The following is a 15,840-nucleotide window of genomic DNA, read 5'->3' as shown; positions in this document are numbered from 1 at the left end:
CAATTCCTCTTTCGACTAGCCAGAGAAGGTAGGGGAGCTTCAGGTGGTGACTGTTTCTGTTCTTTAAGCATTGTTGCAATCCATCAGAATTACTGCAGGGGCACCAAGGTGTCCAGAGCCAACTATTTGAACAGCAGAAAGATAAAATCTGCTGCACTCTAACCATATTTCTGTGAGATTTCCCCTCCTTTTCAGTGCCAGCACGGATGCTGTTGGATATTCGGTGAGAATCTTCCTTCCTCTCCAAACTGAGGTGGCCGAGGCTACTTTTCCTCAGTAGATTTTCTGCTTATGTGAAGACCCACCTCAAGTCATCCACTGTCTTTAAGGTTTGTGTGGTCAGTTTATCTAGGCCAAAATGCCTCCAGAAAACAAAACAAAAAAAACCCTTATAAGTGCATGGAAGAAATTCTACAAGTGTCATGCTAATGCATAACCTAGAGCAGCAGGTAACTGTAATTACAATCCTAAGGACTATCTTTGAAAATTAAAAACCTCATTGGCCGAACATCTATTTTATCTAAGCCTGGGCACAAAATCTTCATCTCTTGTCTGTCAACCCAATGCGCCTCAATTCCTTAAAAGATGAAATTAATAGTTCCAATATTTAGAAAAAAGATGAGGAAAAAATTTACCTAATTCAGTAAACTTGCAAATGTTCCATTTACGGAGAGGGACACTGAGTCAAGAACTGTCCTGAATACATTTTTAACCAATAACATCAAAATTGAGTTGCCCTAAGAAAAACACATATTCAAATAAACTGCATGGGTCAAGATTGACTTTCATCTATTAGAACCATTCTTACCTTCCAAATGTATCATAATAGTAAAGTCACTGAAGTGCCTTACAGGAGATTTGATTTATTTCATCTCAGAAGGATTCATGAATGGGAACTGTCCAGCCAAGTGGGTCAATTGTTTAATTCCAGACATAGTAGTAATAGTTGATAGTAAGCACTTATTCTATGCAATCGTTAGGAAAAAGGACACCTAACCCTACAATCAAAGCTTAATATAATTGGGATTTATTTTCACACCTCTTTTCCTTGCTTCTCCCAGTTTCCATTTTCTAGAGCCTGATTTTAAATGCCATTAAAGAAGCTACCCAAAATGTGACCTGCACACATTTAAAAAGTGTAGATTTAATTGACTATTCTCTTTGGAATATATGCCTTTGAAATAAATCTTTCCTCAAGCTACATCGGTTTACAGTGGACAGTCAAGGCCCAGTGGAAAGAACAAGGGCCCGGGAGCCAGAGGCAAGGACCTGGGAGCCGGAGGCTCTGGGTTCTAATCCTGGTTTTGCCTGCTGAGTGACCTTGGGCAAATCACTTAACTTCTCTGATTCTCAGTTTCCTTATCTGTAAAATGGGGATTCAATGCCTGTTCTACCAAAGCAGCACGGTGTAGTGGATTAAGCATGGGCCTGGGAGTCAGATGGTCATGGGTTCTAATTCCGCCTCCGCCATTTGTCTGCTGTGTGACCTTCGGCAAGTGACTTCACTTCTCTGGGCCTCAATTGCTTCATCTGCAAAATGGGGATTGAGACTGTGAGCTTCTCCTGGGACAGGGACTGTGTCCAGCCTGACTTGCTTGTATTCACCCCAAGCGCTTAGTACAGTGCCACATAGTAAGCACTTAACTAATACTGCAATTACTGTAATATTATTATTATTTAGGCTGTGAGCCTCATGTGGGACAGGGACTGTGTCCAACTTGATTACCTTCTATAATCCCCAGTGCTTAGAAGAGTGCTTGGCACATGGCAAGTGCTTAACAAATATCAAAATTATTACTACTACCATGGACAGTGTTGAACTTCAATGTCTGTCATTTGTCATTCCCTCAACATCAACCATAATTTTAGTAAACATTAACTCTGCTTCTCTCCAGCCCCTTCACAGACTTGAATTAGTTTATCTAAGGCTCACAAGTTGGTGCTTCAATTAATTCTGAATGGTATAATATTAACTGTTGGATTTTTAAAAGTCAGGAATGTATTTCCTCTGTGTATTGAAATCTTGATCTTGAAAATCTACTGATGAAACAAGGATTTTGTATTTTAAAAAAACAACTACAGCAGGGGAAGAGAGTTTTAAAAGGAATTTCAAAGACTTCCACCCTATTTATTTGGGTGTTTACTTATTTATTTGGATGTTTTACAATGTTGCACGGATTTTCCCAACAGTTTATTTTGTGAAGAACTTTGTGAGTATCATTTATCTAGATTCAGAAATAATAAAAAATAATCCTAGTTTACAGACCAAATAGGATTTTTTTTGAATGCCTACTGTATGTAGAGTACTATTCTAAGCCCTTGGGAGATTACTGGTTCCTCAAGGAGCCTACAATCTTTTGAAGGTAACAGGCACTAAATTCTGTTGTTCCTGCTTTTCTTTCTAAGGCGTATGGGAGTCCTTTCTGAAATGCCACATCTACACAGAGTTTGTAGGTGGAAAGGAAAAGGATGAGACTTTTCTTGCCTAGACATGTATTACAGATGCCAAAATGTACAATTGGGACATTGCTGATGGTGAATGATGGGATTATCTATCCAATTAGAAAAGAGAACGAAGGAAAAATAAGCATATGCTATTAAATTACTTCGCCTCCAAAGGCAAGTATTCAAACAAAAAACAACTGGCTTTATTTATAGGCACATGAATAAAAACATCCTTCCACGGTTAAACCTTATTCCACAACCAAATATTCTTGAATGCAAACCATGTACTAGTTATCTGAATCTAAATTTCACTGAAAATGAAACAAAGTGGCCCATGAAAGCACATTATGCTCATCACTGTGACTGGCTCCCTTACTGGGCTGAGTGGATCTCCCGCTGTTGAAATGGCCTTTTGCTCTCCTGAATAACAAGAGATGATGTGTCCAGAAAACCATGTTTGTGAATAAGTGTTAACCTTTAAATCAGTACACAAAAAGTATTTATTAAGTGCCTACTCTGTGCTAGAACACTGTGTTTTCCTCTTGGGAGAGTTCAAAAGAGTCAATAGACACAATCCCTGCAGTCAAGGAGATTACAGTCAAGCAGGGAAGACAGACACCTAATAATAACGATAATGATAGTGGTACTTGTTAAGCGCTTACTATGTGCAAGACACTGTACTGACTGCTGTGGTAGATACATGATACTCAGGTCCCACATGCAGCTCATGGTCCAAGTAGGAGGGAGAACAGACAGAGCATGGCCTAGTGGAAAGAGCAGGGGCCTGCGAGTCAGAGGACCTGGCTTCTAATTTTGACAACAACACTTGCCTGCTGTGTGACCTTGGGCAAGTTACTTAGCTACTCCATGCCTCAGTTACCTTATCTGTAAAATGGGGGTTCAATACCTGTTCTCTTTCCTACTTTGACTTTGAGCCCTGTGTTGCACAGGGACTGTGTCTGACCTTGTTATCTATATCTTCCCCAGTGCATAGAACAGTGCTTGAAACATAGTAAGGGCTTGACAAATACCATAGTTAACAGGTATTGAATCCCCATTTTGCATATGAAGGAACTGAGGCACAGAGAAGTTAAAGTAACTTTACCAAGGTCACACAGCAGGTAAGTGGCAGAGCCAGTATTAGATCCCTGGTTCTTTGACTCCCAGGCCTGTACTCTTTCCCCTAGGCCACGGTGCTTCCCTAAAATGAATTACATATTGGGGGAAGCAAAAGAGTATAAAGATGTGTACATCAGACCTGGAGGGAAAAGCACGGGGGGAGGAGGAGAGGAAAGGTACACATTATTAAAAACCAGATAGTGAATTGAAAGTGAAATACTAAAACTCCTACACATGATATGAAAACGCTCAACAATAGCTACAACACATCGTTTTCATGTTTTAAACATCAAGATCTTCCCTTTTGGACTACATTAGAATTACAGGTAACCCAAGCTTTTAAAAAAATTAATTTGATGCTAAGCATACAAAATACCTTGTAGTTAATAATTAATAAACGGAACTGGGAAATTATGTAACTCCTTCCTGATTTTACATTCCTAACAAGAGACAATCTAACCTAGATATAAGAATTAAAGGACTTCAATTCAAAGCCATTTTGTGCAATATAAAATTTTAAGTAAAGATATCATTCTTTTCCAATTATTACAGAGAGATACCTCCCGGGTTTCTTTCTGATTTTGGTCATAAAACTACTGTGCTATTAAAATTTAATACAGCTAAAACTGCTACTTTATATATTTTTTTTTAAATATAGGTTTAATATATTTGAGAGTTTCAAGTTTAATTCACTAAAATCTTCAAAACAAAAGCAGTCAGAACAGATAAGAATGCAAAGGTCAGCTCTGACAATTCACCTCATGCTCAATAATGTTCAAGCTCAAGTCTGAGAAATATGATGATGGTGGTGTTTATTTCAGTGCTTAATACATGCCAAGCACTGTGCTAAGGACAAGATAGTCCGATAAGATATAGTCCCTGTCCTATATGGCATTCACAGTCTAAGACTGAGGGACAGCAGGTATTTTATCCCCTTCTTACAGATGAGTAAAGTGAGGCACACAGAGGTTAAAAGGCTCAAATGTCCTATAGATCTTCCAATAACTGAATGCTTTTTACAAAGACTACTCCTGTTGATACTCCTAGACACCAGAGAAGATAAGAATAAAGTTATTTGTTAAGCTCTTACTATTTGTCAGACACTGTACTAAGTGCTGCGGTGGATATTAGCAAATTGGGTTGGGCACAGTCCCTGTCCCATATGGGCCTCAAAGTCTCAATCCCTATTTTACAGATGACGTAACTGAGGCACAGAGAAGTTAAGTGACTTGCCCAAGGTCACACAGCAGGCAGACAAGTGGCATAAGGCGGAATTAGCACCCATGACCTTCTGACTCCCAGGCCCATGCTCTATCCACTATGCCATGCTGCTTCTCCAGATGTGACAGAGCTTGGAGGTAAAATTCCAATACAGATTTTTATCCCAAATACAAACATCTCTGCCCCAAAAATAGGGCTTTTTTTTTTCATTCTTTCCTGTCGGTTCACCTCTGTTTGGTTTGCCTTTTGAAAACAAATTTTTTCAGAGACATTTTACTGCTACTTATTTTTGGTTAAATAGGGAGAATATTTCCATTCAGAGACAAGCCTGTTCTACCATAATTATTCCTTGCAATAGCTATCTGAATTGCATTTTAAAATTACCTTCAAGACACTGCTGCCAGCCCACGAAACGCTACATTTATTACAATGAATGAAATATACAGATCTCAGAGCATTTTTCCTATTATCTCATATTATTATCCCCTTCGTTTTGCATATGGAGACCCAATGCCATGTGCTGCATTAACAAGGAACTAAAGTTCACAAAGGAATATATGGAGAAAACCAGGACAACCAGCCAGATTCTAGCCTATCTTAATAAAGACTCTGTTTTCTCATGTAAAAATTGATAATAATTCAACTATGTTACTTCATAAACATTAATCAATGGTAAATACTGAACACAGTTTATTCATTTATATTGTCTGCCTCCACCTCTATGCTGTGAACTCACTGGGGGCAGGGAATGTGTCTACCAACTTTGTTGTACTGAACTCTCCCAAACACTTAGTACAGTGCTCTGCACATGTTAAATGATCAATAAATATAACTGATTGATCGACTGACTTAGCACTTACTGTGTTTTTGGGAGAGAGCACTATACTATACTAAGCCCTATACTAAGCGTCTGGAGACTACAATAGAGTTGGTAGACAATTTATTTTCCATGATCAATGGATGATTCTCTTTTTTTGACAGATTTAGTTTTTTCTTTGTATTTGCTTTAATGTGAACAAAGTATGATTTCTGCTAGCCCATTTATTAGTTACATTTATTTGATGAGTAAAAGAGTGCTCGGAAAGTTTTAAAAGCATCTTCACAAACAAGAACCTTCAATAGATCATCTCTGCTTTAAGTATAAGTGCGTGTATGTTCCTTTCAAATGTTCTGAAATATATGATGGTGTAGACTATGAGCCCCATTTGAGTCAGGGACTATGTCTGACCTAACTGACCCCAGCACTATGAACAGCGCTTGACATATAGTTAGTGATTAAAAAAAATAATAATAATAATATGATAGTCAATTTTTCATTATTCAGAAAGAACCATCTAAAATGGCAACTGCCATATAAATGTCAGCAAAAGTGGGTTCCTGCTAATACTTTCACTCAGAAAGCTATTACTAAGTGTCACAAAAGAAAGTTCAGTTCTGTCCCCATGTCTGTCATCCACTCATTTTTAAGGTGTGTGAACTCATTCAGAGTTAACAAATACAGATCACAATAACCTTTAACCTAAAAGAAAATGACCTCAGAACCAGAGTTGTTAGAGTAGACATGACTTCACATCAAATAATTCTTATACTAATCAGATGTCAGATCTTGAAAAAGATCCATGAAAACATATGATTAAAGAACTGCTCAGGCAGAAAATCCATCCTTTGTCCCACTGTCAAGAAGATATGGCAAAGTTCACTTGTTTGTCTGAAACAAGTTTCAGGTTCCTCAAAGAAAACTGCTAAAGTTTATAGGTAATTATTAGGATTGTTCTGATGGAAGGAGGATCTCGGTGAAACACTTTTAAAGATAGGGAAGACTTTCAAAGTATTTTTTTCCTCTTCCCAGCCAAACTATGTACTGTATGATTTGGGTAATGAAAAATGTAGGTTAAATCAAATTCTAAATAAATACTACCTGTTCATTGTAGAAATACAGCTATTTATTGAGTACCCACCGGGTATGAGCCTATTAGTGGGCAGGGATTGTCTCTATCTGTTGCTGTATTGTACATTCCAAACACTTAGTACAGTGCTCTGCACATAGTAAGCACTCAATAAATACTATTGAATGAATGAATGGCACTGTACTATATGCAGGGGAAAATATAACAGATCAGTAAAAATCAGTGGCACTTATTGAGCACTTACTTTATGCAGCGCACTATACTAAGCACTTGGGAGACTATAATACCATTTTTGGACACGCTCATTGCCCTCAAGGAGCTTAAAGTTTATGAATGCATGAGACACATTCCCTGCCCACAGTGATCTTACACTCTAAGGGAGCAGACAGGCATGAAAATATTTACAAATAGGATAATCAGGATAAATAAGTGGACTGTAAAGTTGATTTTATATATATATAGGCATAAGGGCTGGGTAGCGTATAAATAAATAAAAAATAAATAAATACACCTGCGCTAGCAGTGTACTGACCTTGAGCCTGCCTGATGAACAGTTGCTGAGCTTGGAGTGGTATATCCATTACCCCTCCTCTTTTTTAGGGAAGGAATTCTTGCACAATTTGAAACAATTTGATTTTGTCTTTTCTAGATTCAAAATGTAGCTGTATGTGGCACTGGAGGAGTCCACTGGCTGAGCAGATCAAAGTCAAATGACGGAAACAAAAATATTCCTCCCAAAATGCATTCTATGAAGCTGGGGCTGGAGAGAGAGCTGCTTCCACTGTGGGATGGACACGAGCTTCCTGCCCCTGACCAATTTTCTCCACACCAATCACTCCTAGATTTCAGACAGTGAAAGGGTAGCCCTATGGACACTTAGACCCTTTCAGGGACTGAATTCATCTTTAAAATCAAAAGCCTCTTCTGTAGGTGGTTCACACTTTCTGGAAATCAGTACTAGGGAAAGAACAAATTAATCGACTCCTAAGAATTAGCAGGGTGTTTTTGTGGCACCTTTTTCTTGTTGGAGAATTCATCTACCCTGGAGTGCTTCACAATTTCATCCCCTTCTCCTAACAAGCTTCTGCCTGTGGCAGACCTGAGGACACTTTCCAGCTCTGTCCTCTCACTTCCCTGCTTCCAGTATGCTGCCTCATCTGCCTGTTTTGAAGACTCCCTCCTATACAGACACAATGAGAGCTATATTAGCACAGGTCTCTAGACTGTAAACTAGTGGTTGGCAGGGAATGTGTTTATTGTTGTATTGTACTCTCCCAAAGGCTTAGTATAGTGTTCTGCACACATTAAGCACTCAATAAATATGACTGAATGAATGAAAGGAGCTGCAGGTACTAATTTTTGGCAGGTTTCCCTCAGTGACCTATCTATCATTTCCAAGCCTCAGAATCTGTCCTAAATTATCTAATCAGACAATCCAGTAAGTGTCCAGATGTCCCATATTAGAGGGCGCAGTCATCCCTTTGGGGGAGATTTGTCCAACCACGGCTAAGCTGGCTTCCCAGGGCAGGGATGGGAGTTTTGGGCATAGCTGGAAAAACATTACCCGGCAGCGCTGGAAACTCCCATCTTTGGTTCTAAAGGGTCAGTTTGGGCACATCTGTGTGATCAGGAGGCATGGGTAGTTACTAGCTACTAACTATGGCCAGTTTGGGTAGTGGAAGAAAAGGGCAGGTATTTTTTTTTTTAATGGGCTTTGTTGAGCACTTATTATGTATCAGGCACTGAGGTAGATACAAGCTCAGCAGGTAGGGAGCAAATCCATGACCCACATAGGGCTCACAGAATTAATCGCCATTTTACAGATGAGGTAACTGATGCTTGGATAAGTGAAATGACTTGCCCAAGATCGCACAGCTGACAAATGGTGGAGATGGCACCAAAAGACAATGGGTTGGTGAGTGAAAGCAGTGGCAATGGAGGAAAAGGGGAAAGAACTGAAGGAGGAAAATGAGAAAACAGGGAAAAAGCAGGGAGAGGAAGAGAAGGAAGCAGCAAGCTTTCCTGCCCCTAAACCATAGCTTTCCCCATGTTCATAGCCCTCCTATAAGCCAACTTCCTCCAGCACGTCTTCCCTGATTTACTCCCAACAACTCAAGTCACATCCACCACCTTGAGGACTTACCCTCCCTCAACGATTATGCATACAGTCAACTGCACACTCAATTCTGTTTAACTGATATTTTATCTTCCCCTTTAAGGCACTAACCATCCCACTCCTGCCTTATCTCACTGAAACCCAACCCACAAACTTTACTCCTTTAACATCAACCTACTCCCTGTATCCTCTCCATCTCGCTTAACTCACTGTCGACCCTCGGCCTACGTTCTCCCTCCTCCTTCACATCCAACGAAGCCGCATGACCTAGTGGATAGAGTAGGGGCCTGGAAGTCAGTAGGAGCTGGGTTCTAATTCCAGCTCTGCCACTTGTCTGCCATGTTTCCTTGGGCAAATCACCTAACTTCTCTATGCCTCAGTTACCTCATCTGTAAAGTGGGGATTAAGATTGTGAGCCTTATGTGGGAGAGGGACTGTGTCCAACCCGATTACCTTGTATCTTTTAATCAGCCAATAGTAAATAATAATAGTAATAGTAAAATTAATGCATCTATAGTAACGGTATAATAGTATAATCCACTTCCCTCTAGACTGTAAACTCCTCTCTAGACTGTCCGCATGTGGGCAGGAAACATGTCTACCAATTTCCTTATCTTGTTCCTTCCCAAGCATGTAGTACAGTGTTCTGCACACAGTAAGTGATCAATACGATTGATTATTCTCATAACCATGGACTGACTCTACTGCCCCTCTGGCCAAGCAGCGTGGCGCAGTGGAAAGAGCACGGGCTTTGGAGTCAGGGCTCATGAGTTCGAATCCCAGCTCTGCCACTTGTCAGCTGTGTGACTGTGGGCAAGTCACTTAACTTCTCTGTGCCTCAGTTCCCTCATCTGTAAAATGGGGATTAAGACTGTGAGCCCCACGTGGGACATCCTGATTCTCCTGTGTCTACCCCAGCGCTTAGAACAGTGCTCGGCACATAGTAAGCGCTTAACAAATACCAACATTATTATTATTATTATCTGTAAAATGAGGTGATGAACCATCAGCAGTAGAATAGACATAAAATCAAGTACTGAACATAGCCACCAAATTAATCAACAAGAAAAAGAACTGAAGTCATGTTCACTCTACTCACGTGAGGCATCACTTGGAAAAAAAAAATCATGATTTCTTTGGATTCACATACACTCCTTGGAGTCAGGAGGTATTACCATATGCTCTTCTATTAAATCACAGGTTTCATAAGTGCTAAAAATATTGCCCGAGCGATACGGGTGACACAGTCGATACAAAGAGCAGTAATAAAAATACGTAATTATTTTTATAGGTATTTCTGGTTTAAAGCCTATCATCGGTAATGCTCTCGTCTACAAGAAGAAATGAGAAATGATATATAACTGTTACCAAGGAAACAGTGAAATAAAATCCTATGTAAACTCTCAAGAAGTCTAATAAACAGAAAATTAAAAGGACATGAAAAAACAACTCGGGACAGAGCTGTGAAAAAATGTACCTTCTAAGAGAGGTTCAGTCGAGGATCACATGCAAATGTGTAAACTGAATGGCTGAAATTTGTTTGAATTCCAAGCCCTGGCTTCCCTGGCAGGACATAGTGCTATGGTATCTTTGCAAGAGACAATTAGAATGCTGATTCTGCTCCAGAATGGAGGCAGAGATTCTGAAAAATGTGATTTAGTGAAAACAAACTGATTTTTACAAATCCAAAGAAGCTCCCAGTTTATCCTTTCATTGGTTTTGATAGTCCCAATTCTACGACCGGTCTTCCAAAAGGAGCCTTCCATTTTATCATTAGGCTTCCCTTCTTTCCCGGCAGAAATGGAAGCATCAACTTGAATTTCCGTAACAATCCTTTTCTTTTCTTCCAGACATACAAATTCACAAGAACTGAGGCAGTAGTAAAGGCCATCTGCAACTGTGGTGTGCCGCCTGCTAAGCCAGGAGAATTTTAAGCACTCGTGTACTTCTGTGATCAAAGCTAAATCTTTTAGGAAGATTATCCATTCCGAAATCAGGAAAATCCTTCAGTGTAAGCACATTTATGCTGCATCTTTGAGAAAATAATTTATTTTCCATAACCCTCTTTTCAATACGTTTCTTGAACGAGGGCAAACATCCAGTTCCAAGCATGGATTTTTGTAAGCCATAGGCACTGATCTAAAGTCATCTCCATCAAGACCTGGAGACCATTCTTGGGTTGATCGCGAGGAAGGAGAGAGTTCCTTTTCAGCAAAAACTTAGCAAATCAAGAACCGGTACTCCTTAAGAGAAAGCATTCCAGTAACCTGAAGCCAAAGTCCTGGCCATATCGTTACCTTGAAAAGCGGCACACCGACCACTAATCTAAGACTCTCTTACAAAAAGAGAAGATGACACAGATGAGTGGCAGGGGTTTATTGAGGTTAGGTGGAGTTGTAAACATTGACAAAGCAACCCAAGGCCTGTGGTAAGGAACACTTTCTTCTGATGCAAAAGCAAAGAGTTTCAAGTACCTTGCCCTGTTGAGAATACTTTTAGCACACACACACAAAAGTCTAAGTAAAGCTCAGTGGATTTAGTACAATAGCAACTCCAATTTCCAATCCCTTTCAGTAGGCTACCTGTCCATCATAAAGAAAGCTCAACACATCCACCTACCCTGGAAACTGTTGCTTATAGCCATTACCAACATACAACAAATAATGTCAGCTGTTTGTAAATCAGCCACAGGCAGAAGCAGAAAAGAAGCTAATAGAGGGTTTGGTTTACACTAGTGTTTAGGGATTATAGAGCGAGGGCAAAATATCTGGAAATCCTGTGCTTGCCCCCAGCAACACCAAGTTCTGACCACGTAAGGGTTGGCAGGGCCAAGCCTATTTCTTTGGGAGGGAGAACTGATTTACAAGTGGTCCAGGATATTGGGGAGATTATTTCTGGGAGAATATTATGGTCACCGGGAAGGGCCCAGCTAGCTAGGCAGGGGCTGAGAGCATATGAAAAGAGAGCAGGAATGGGAAGAGCCAAAGGGGATTTCTACTTAAATGGAGTGGCTGCAGGAGGCTTTGCCGAATCAAGACAGGACAGTTAAGTAAACACTTAAATCCAGGTCTCATTCAGTCCCTGTTCAAATCAGACAAGCCACAGCTCTCCCCATCGTCAAAGCTCTTCTGAAATCACACCTCCTTCGAGAGTCCTTCTCCCATTAATTTCTACTCTCCCCAGGGGTCATTTCAGCATTTCTGAACACCCGGGGCACCTGTGTGCTCTCAGCTTCCTGAACCACTCACTGCTGAACATATCTTCTAAGTCTGTTTAGTTCAGCACTAACCTAAGCATATACCCATTTTCCCTCCTTCTCCTAGCCACCAATTATTTTAGCATCTGCCTCCCCTGCAGGATTACATGACGTTTGAGGGCAGGGATGATCCCTACTAACTCTATGATTCCCTCCCAAGTGCCTAATACAAGTGCTAGGCACAGAATAGGCAATCAACGACTTGTAAGCTCGATGTGCACAGGGAATGTGTCTGTTTATTACTACACTGTACTCTTCCAAGCGCTTAGTACACTGCTCTGAACCCAGAAAGCGCTCAATAAATACAACTGAATGAAATACTACTGATTGATCGATTGACTAATTGGAGCTGGAATAGTCTCAGATTGCTATTGCCCTAATGTCGTTTCCACCTTTCAGGCTGTCACGGAGCAAGGAGGGGAAAGATGATCTTCCCAACTCAGTCCCTGATTCTTGAAATCCCCTCCCCCTCAGGTGTCTGATTATCCCCTAACTAGGTTCTACTGACCCAAAATGAAGATAAACCTAAAAGCTGGCCTTCCCCTCTACCCTCATTCCAGTCCAGTTCAGATGGCATTTGTAGAAAGGATTTCTGAGGATCCCTCTCTCTATTTTCTGCCCCGAGGCCATCCTGGAGGAAGCACGTTGACCTCGTGGCTTAACGGAGCTTTCCAAAAATCTGAGGCAACATCGGAGATTACTGGGATCCAATGGAAAGTGTCAACTGGGGGCAAACCGATTCCCACCGTACCCTTTTCACTTCTCCGGCGGTCATGACCAATTATGCAATTTGGCTGACCACAACCAATGGAAGGATGACCACAGTGTAGCACTCTAGACACTCTGGTTACCTCTTCCAGGAGACTAGCCTGAGGAAGGATAGCCTAGAGAGAGAAGACTTGAGGCCTTCATGTACTGTCCTGGGCTATGCTCTACACACTCCCTGAAATGACCTGACCCCTGCCACTGCAAACTCTCCAGTTGACCCTTCCCCGGGTAAATGAACCTGGGCATCCTTGCTGCGGTCAGCCCTTAGACCCCATCTGATGCCGCTCTGACACCGACTTGATGCCAAATTGATAACAACTCAATTTAGCTTGTATCCACCCCAGCGGTTGGTACAGTGTCTGGCGCTTAGTAAGCACTTAAATACCATAATTATTATTATTATTTGCTGCCCTGTGCTCACCCTAGCAGCCCACATCACAGCTTGGATGGGTCTGTCCTACTTGTGACGGCGATACTCTCTCCCAAGAAGAAAACGCGGACGGCACGGAGCGGAGTTCCAGCCCGCCCCCAACCTCCTGTCGAGCCCAAAATAAGTTTGGCTTAGTGAGAAGTGGCATGGCTTGGTGGAAAGAGCACGGGTTTGGGAGTCAGAGGCTGTGGGTGCTAATCCCTGCTCCTCCCCTGGTCTGCCATGTGACCCGTGTGGGGCAAGCCACTTAACTTCTCTGTGCCTCAGTGACCTCATCTGTAAAATGGGGATTAAGACTGGGAACCCCACGTGGGACAACCCGATTACCTTGCATCTACCACAGCGCTTAGAACAGTGCTTGGCACATAGTGAGCGCTTAACAAATACCATAATTATTATTAGAAGAGCAGCATAGCAGAGTGGATAGAGTACGGGTCTGGGACTCAGAAGGTCAATGGGTTCTAAGCTTAAGAAGCAGCGTGGCTCAGTGGAAAGAGCCCGGGCTTGGGAGTCAGAGGTCATGGGTTCGAATCCCGGCTCTGCCACTTGTCAGCTGTGTGACTGCGGGCAAGTCACCTAACCTCTCTGTGCCTCAGTCACCTCATCTGTAAAATGGGGATTTAAGACTGCGAGCCTCACGTGGGACAACCTGATTCCCCTGTATCTACCCCAGCGCTTAGAACAGCGCTCTGCACACAGTAGGCGCTTAACAAATACCAACATTATTAATCCCCACTCCTCCACTTGTCCGCTGAGTGGCCTGGGGCAAGTCACTTCCCTTCTCTGTGCCTCAGTTACCTCGTCTGCAAAATGGGGCTGAAGACTGTGAGCCCTATAACAATGACGGTATTTGTCAAGCGCTCACTATGTGCCAAGCACTGATCTAAGCGCTGGGCGGGGGGGGGATATGCGGGCCAGGGGCTGCGTCCAACCCGATGGGCTTGTATCCACCCCGGCGCTCAGTACAGTGCCTGACACATAGTAAGCGCTCCAAAATACCATCACCGTTATTTTTTAAGTTACCTCCCGCGGCTAGGGGGCCCGAGCAGGTGATGCCGCCCTTCCTGCCGGCGCCGAACGAAATTCCAAAGGATCCCGGCTTAGGTCTCCGGCCGTTCCTACCTTGCGAGCTTGGAAATCTTCACGAAGCTGAACACATCCATGCAGGCAGCCTGGTGGCAGGGCGCTCGCCGTTCCCCCGCGCCCTTCACTCCTGCAGCAGCTGCAGCAGCTGCAGCAGCAGCAGCTGCAGCCTCATCGCGGGGAGTTTGATGCGCTTCGGGCTCAAGAGGTTTGGCCGGAGCAGGAGCAGGAGCAGGAGGAGCAGCTCCCGAGCAGAGCAGCCCCGGAGGACGAGGATGCTACCCACCTCCGGCCCGGAGCTGAGGGTGCATCTCGAGGAAGAACCATTGATGGGCACCCAGCTCCCGGGAAAGTCGGGGAAGAAGCCAGCCGAGACGGGGCTGGAGGAAGGGGGCGGGGAGGAGGAGGAGGAGGAAGGAGCAGGAAGGAGGAGGAGGCGGACTGCCCCGGCAGGGAGCAGGGATTGGGCTTCGGATGGCGTGGAGGAGCTCAGACCGAGCCGGGAGGAGCAGCAGCAGGAGGAGGAGCAGGAAAAGCAGCAGGAGCAGCTGGAGGAGGAGCAGGAGCAGCAGCAGAGGCGAGGAGGAGGAGGAGAGGAAGCAGGAGCAGCCAGGAGGAGCAGGAGGAAGAGGAGGAGAGGAAGCAGGAGCAGCCAGGAGGAGCAGGAGCAGCAGGAGAAGCAAGGAGGGGCAGGAGGAGGAAAGAGGGAGAAGCGAGCAGGAGCAGCAAGGAGGAGCAGGAGGGAGAGGAGGAGAGGAAGCAGGAGCAGCAAGGAGGAGGAAAGAGGGAGCAGGAGGAGGAGAAGCAAGGAGGAGCAGGAGGAGAGGAAGCAGGAGAAGCGAGGAGGAGGAAGAGGGGGAGAGGAAAAGGGAGAAGCTAGGAGGATCAGGAGCAGCAGCAGGAGGAGAGGAAGCAAGGAGGGGCAGGAGGAGGAAAGAGGGAGAAGCGAGCAGGAGCAGCAAGGAGGAGCAGGAGGGAGAGGAGGAGAGGAAGCAGGAGCAGCAAGGAGGAGGAAAGAGGGAGCAGGAGGAGGAGAAGCAAGGAGGAGCAGGAGGAGAGGAAGCAGGAGAAGCGAGGAGGAGGAAGAGGGGGAGAGGAAAAGGGAGAAGCTAGGAGGATCAGGAGCAGCAGCAGGAGGAGAGGAAGCAAGGAGGGGCAGGAGGAGGAAAGAGGGAGAAGCGAGCAGGAGCAGCACGAGGAGGAGGAGAAGCAAGGAGGAGCAGGAGGAAGAGGAGAGGACGCGGGGGAAGCTAGGAGGAGCAGGAGCAGCAGCAGGAGGAGAGGAAGCAAGGAGGAGCAGGAGGAGGAAAGAGGGAGAAGCAAGCAGGAGCAGCAGCAGCAGCAGGAGGAGAGGAAGCAAGGAGGAGCAGGAGGAGGAAAGAGGGAGAAGCAAGCAGGAGCAGCAGCAGCAGCAGGAGGAGAGGAAGCAAGGAGGAGCAGGAGGAGGAAAGAGGGAGAAGCAAGCAGGAGCAGCAGCAGCAGGAGGAGAGGAAGC

At 43.8% G+C, this 15,840-nt stretch overlaps 1 protein-coding gene across 2 annotated transcripts in view; it reads right to left on the bottom strand.

The window, feature by feature from the left end:
• The window catches only part of FRMPD4 (FERM and PDZ domain containing 4), a 274,830-nt gene extending 260,138 nt beyond the window's left edge, over window positions 1-14,692 (bottom strand). Inside the window, exon 1 of one of the 2 annotated variants that reach the window (XM_029079953.2) lies at window positions 14,385-14,692. In XM_029079953.2, the coding sequence (XP_028935786.1) occupies window positions 14,385-14,425 (41 nt within the window). In that variant the 5' untranslated portion in view covers window positions 14,426-14,692. The remainder of the gene's footprint in view (window positions 1-14,384) is intronic. The other variant, XM_029079950.2, reaches the window with a different exon arrangement.
• Window positions 14,693-15,840: the final 1,148 nt, after the last annotated feature.

This window comes from Ornithorhynchus anatinus, chromosome 15 (assembly GCF_004115215.2).
Source record: "Ornithorhynchus anatinus isolate Pmale09 chromosome 15, mOrnAna1.pri.v4, whole genome shotgun sequence".
Lineage (NCBI taxonomy): Eukaryota > Metazoa > Chordata > Mammalia > Monotremata > Ornithorhynchidae > Ornithorhynchus > Ornithorhynchus anatinus.
This window is presented reverse-complemented; position numbering and strand designations above follow the sequence as displayed.